Source organism: Eimeria maxima, genomic scaffold (genome assembly GCF_000499605.1).
Source record: "Eimeria maxima Weybridge genomic scaffold, Emw_scaff2478, whole genome shotgun sequence".
Taxonomy (NCBI): Eukaryota; Apicomplexa; class Conoidasida; order Eucoccidiorida; family Eimeriidae; genus Eimeria; species Eimeria maxima.
In genome coordinates, this window is record NW_013565328.1 from 1 (window position 1) to 3,496 (window position 3,496).

At 49.9% G+C, this 3,496-nt stretch overlaps 1 protein-coding gene across 1 annotated transcript; it reads left to right on the forward strand.

The window, feature by feature from the left end:
* Window positions 1-1,008: 1,008 nt before the first annotated feature.
* EMWEY_00058690 (hypothetical protein, conserved) lies at window positions 1,009-3,025 on the forward strand (the record flags this gene model as incomplete). Its single annotated transcript, XM_013480887.1, has 2 exons — window positions 1,009-2,433; window positions 2,846-3,025. The coding sequence occupies 2 exons, from the start codon at window positions 1,009-1,011 to the stop codon at window positions 3,023-3,025; spliced, it is 1,605 nt and encodes a 534-aa protein (XP_013336341.1).
* Between the last annotated feature and the right edge of the window lie 471 nt (window positions 3,026-3,496).

Sequence of the window (3,496 nt, forward strand, 5' to 3'; positions counted from 1 at the left end):
CTAAAAACAAGGCCAGCGTACACCTGGCGGTGTGCCGATCAGCCATGAACTCGCGCAGCGTCCACCGCAGCGCGCTCACAATTACGAAGGATGGTAAATGCTTGACAATAGGCACGTATTGACGTGCGCACACAAGATGCAAAAGCGCGCACTGTGAGTGCTTGCGGCAACCCTGAGTTTGCCCTTCTCTGCATTCGATTGCTGGGGAAGCAGCAGGTGGAGTGTTCCGAGTTATTTCCAGTTTTGCAACGTTAGGTAACGTCCGTCCTCTTAGAGGACGACGGTTGTTTTTTGAGGTATTTCGAAGTTCGGTGTTCGTGGGCAAAAACGGCCCCAGACGTGTAGATCAGTTCAGTGATGCTGCTTCGGAACGCTGTTAGCCTAGGATATTGCAGTTTCTGAGCGCGAGCTTCTTCCACTGTGCAGAATCTGTAGGTTAGTGAGCATCACAAACACGCCAACGTTATCTGTATCCTTGACGTCCGCCACTATGGCTCAATAACCTCTGCCTAGTACTTCTTTTATGTGAACGAGGTGGGGCAGGTGCCCAGCCTTCTCCATCCAGTGCAGGGGCTCCACGTTTGTCAAGAGCGTACTAAATCCAATCAAGGACCCCGACAGACGAACCTTTCGATAATATTCTGGGGACAGTGGACAGTTCGTAAGATTCTCATGCAGATATTGAGTAGTCTCTCAAACTGCCTTTTGCAAGGAACGCTTGACCTCGCTTCGCAAATTGGCAGTGTTATCTCAAATTGACCAAGTATTGACGAACCCCACATGACCATTGGCGAAGCCCACATGCCATAAACGCGTAGTTTGAGACATAGGTAGTAACATCGCTGCCAGTTGTGCACTCCACCTGCACCTCCGCCACAGAGTGGCTAGGCATGCTCTCTGTCTTAGCCCCAGTCAAATGGACAAATATAAACCCTTCCCACTATGCCTCATATTATTTTTTCTGTGAAATTTGCTTGTTTATTTTTCACGGGGTTTATGTAGCCAAATATGGAGGATGATCCAGCAATCGTTGACACGGTGGTGTCGGCGGATTCGGATCCCGGGAAAGGTGATGCCGCTTCGATAGTGGATGTTCAAAAAATTGCCCGTAGTTTGTTGCGAAACGAAGTTGGCGTACAGCGTTTACTTTTAGTGGTTGCGGGTTTAGTGTTGCTAGTTGCAGTACATAGAGGCCTGGCTTCCCGTGCCCTACCGAGACCCATCAGTTCAGCCATGCAAGAAAGTGGTGGCCTACAGGAGAAAGGGCAAGAGCGTGATGATTGGGGGCTATATTCACTGGAATACTTTGAACAAGCACTTCCTACGTCGCTAAAGGAGGGAAAGAAGTCACTAGCTGCGTCGGCCTCTAAGCTTTCTGGCAATCCCAAAAATTTGGCAGCTGAGCCATACCAGCGTGCAGTTGCTCAGGCTCTTTCGAACGGCTCCAGCGACTCCCTGCTTGGAATGACAATTTCCCTACAGAACCCGCAACCCTTAGGTAGGAGCACTACCGAGGGGCCTTTGCCTCAACAGAATCTGCTCGTTACCAGGATATTGGGTTATTACCGCTGGAATTTGTTGGTGAATGCGGAAGACGTTGAGACCAAAGAAGAGTTTTCCGTTAGTATCCCCATCATGAGTAAGAGCAGTGTGGAAGAGTACGCTAAGAATGATCTTGAGCAACAAGTGAAGCTGGCAGTTGAGCAGGAGCAGGAGACAATCCTGCAAGTGTGTGGCAACATTCCAGCGAAATCGATGACCTCACAGAAGGGCATGGCAGTTCCATACTACGTAGGTCAAATGCTAGGTTTGGGTAATATTCATTCGTCTGGGGATTTCAAGATAGTTAATACTGTAGGAGTGATGGAGAAGGTTGTGGGGGATTTAGACAGTCTGGCAGCTGTATCGGGAAAATTGAAGCCAGTTGTGCGGGATTATATCGCCTATCGTTTGTTACAGATAGTGTTGAAACTTGAGCGTTCAGGAGTTGGTCATTTGCAGCTTAGTAGGAAGTCCCTCTTCGTGCGTGAAGACGGCTCTATTGTGTTGGGAAATTTCTGCAGCGCTGTTCCCTTTGGAGAGGAGAAAAGGCGTCTGAGTGGCCAGGTGCAATTAGCGCTAGAGCCTAGTGCTATGACCACTTTTATTGACTCCGATGTACTTGTGGCCGATGCTAAGGTAAACTTGTGGGGCCTCGGGGTTCTTCTATTTCACCTCTACACGGGAGATGCTGATCACCCGTACGCCAAGGTGGAAGGGGCGAGCTTTAGGGATTCACCTGGTGCAAGCTCAAGGCTGCTGTTGAACAGCGGAACATGCTCTAAATTCCTAGTCCCGCAGTTGGAACGGTCGGAAGTCCCACCGAGGTGGAAAGACCTTATTTTACGTCTGCTGGAGCCCAAAAGGGGTAACAGGATAACTGGCTTCCAGACAGTGCGCGAATTTCGTGATCTCACCTACCCCTAATCTGTCGTAAATGGTTAATTCTGCAGGCGCAGCTTTTCAGGGATTTTCCGTGAACATCCCCACCACCAGTAGAACCAGGTTTTCAGGGATGGGAGCAGAGTTATAGCGATGACTGCGGGAGGCCGTTGTGGAGGTAAAGCAGCCATTGCTGCAGGCTTGCAACATTATCCTGCTGAATTTGCAGCTTCCGAAGGGGACATAGCAGTCGCATTGTACACTTGTCAAATATCAGGTCTTAAGGAAAAAAATTGGGTAGGGGATCTTGTCCTCTATTGTACTGCACCATTGATGGAGAAGGTTGTGGTGGACTTGCCTTGGATACGGGTAAAGGGAGGTCGAGCGAAAAGCACGAGATCACATCGTTTTCTGTTTGTTTCAGATAGTGGTTGAAGTCGAGCTTCCAGGGATCGGCCATCTGCAGCCCAGTTTTGAGCCCCATCTCCTGCGTGAAGACGGCGTATCCATATTGGGGGACCTTGGCACAGGCGCTTTGTTTGGACCGAAGAGAAACATGTTGAAGGGTACTCTGTCACTGTACGAAGTGCTGTGTGCTCTGTGACACTTTGATAAAACGTAGTTTCCTGTCTGAAGGTACAGCAAGAAAAGAGAGCATCGGGAATCTTCTCTTTCAGCTTCGCACGGGTAGCGATTACTGCCGACAGCAGCAAGCGGAAATGAGAGCAGGCGCTGAAAGAATGGTTCGTTCTGAGGTTCTGAGGTCGCAGCTGGAAACATTGAAAGGCGGAAGGCGTTGAGCAGAAGCTATTCTTCGCCTGCTGGCCCGCGGCATTCGTGGTTTCCAAATTCTCAAATTTCGCCGACATGCTCAACATTCCTGCATAGTCAGTTGTGAACAGTTGGCTGAGCAGCAACAGCTGTCACGGGCAGGGTATTTGGTAAGGCCATGGATTTTTGTTGGCCAGCGTACACCTGGCGGTGTGCCGATCAGCCATGAACTCGCGCAGCGTCCACCGCAGCGCGCTCACAATTACGAAGGATGGTAAATGCTTGACAATAGGCACGTATTGAC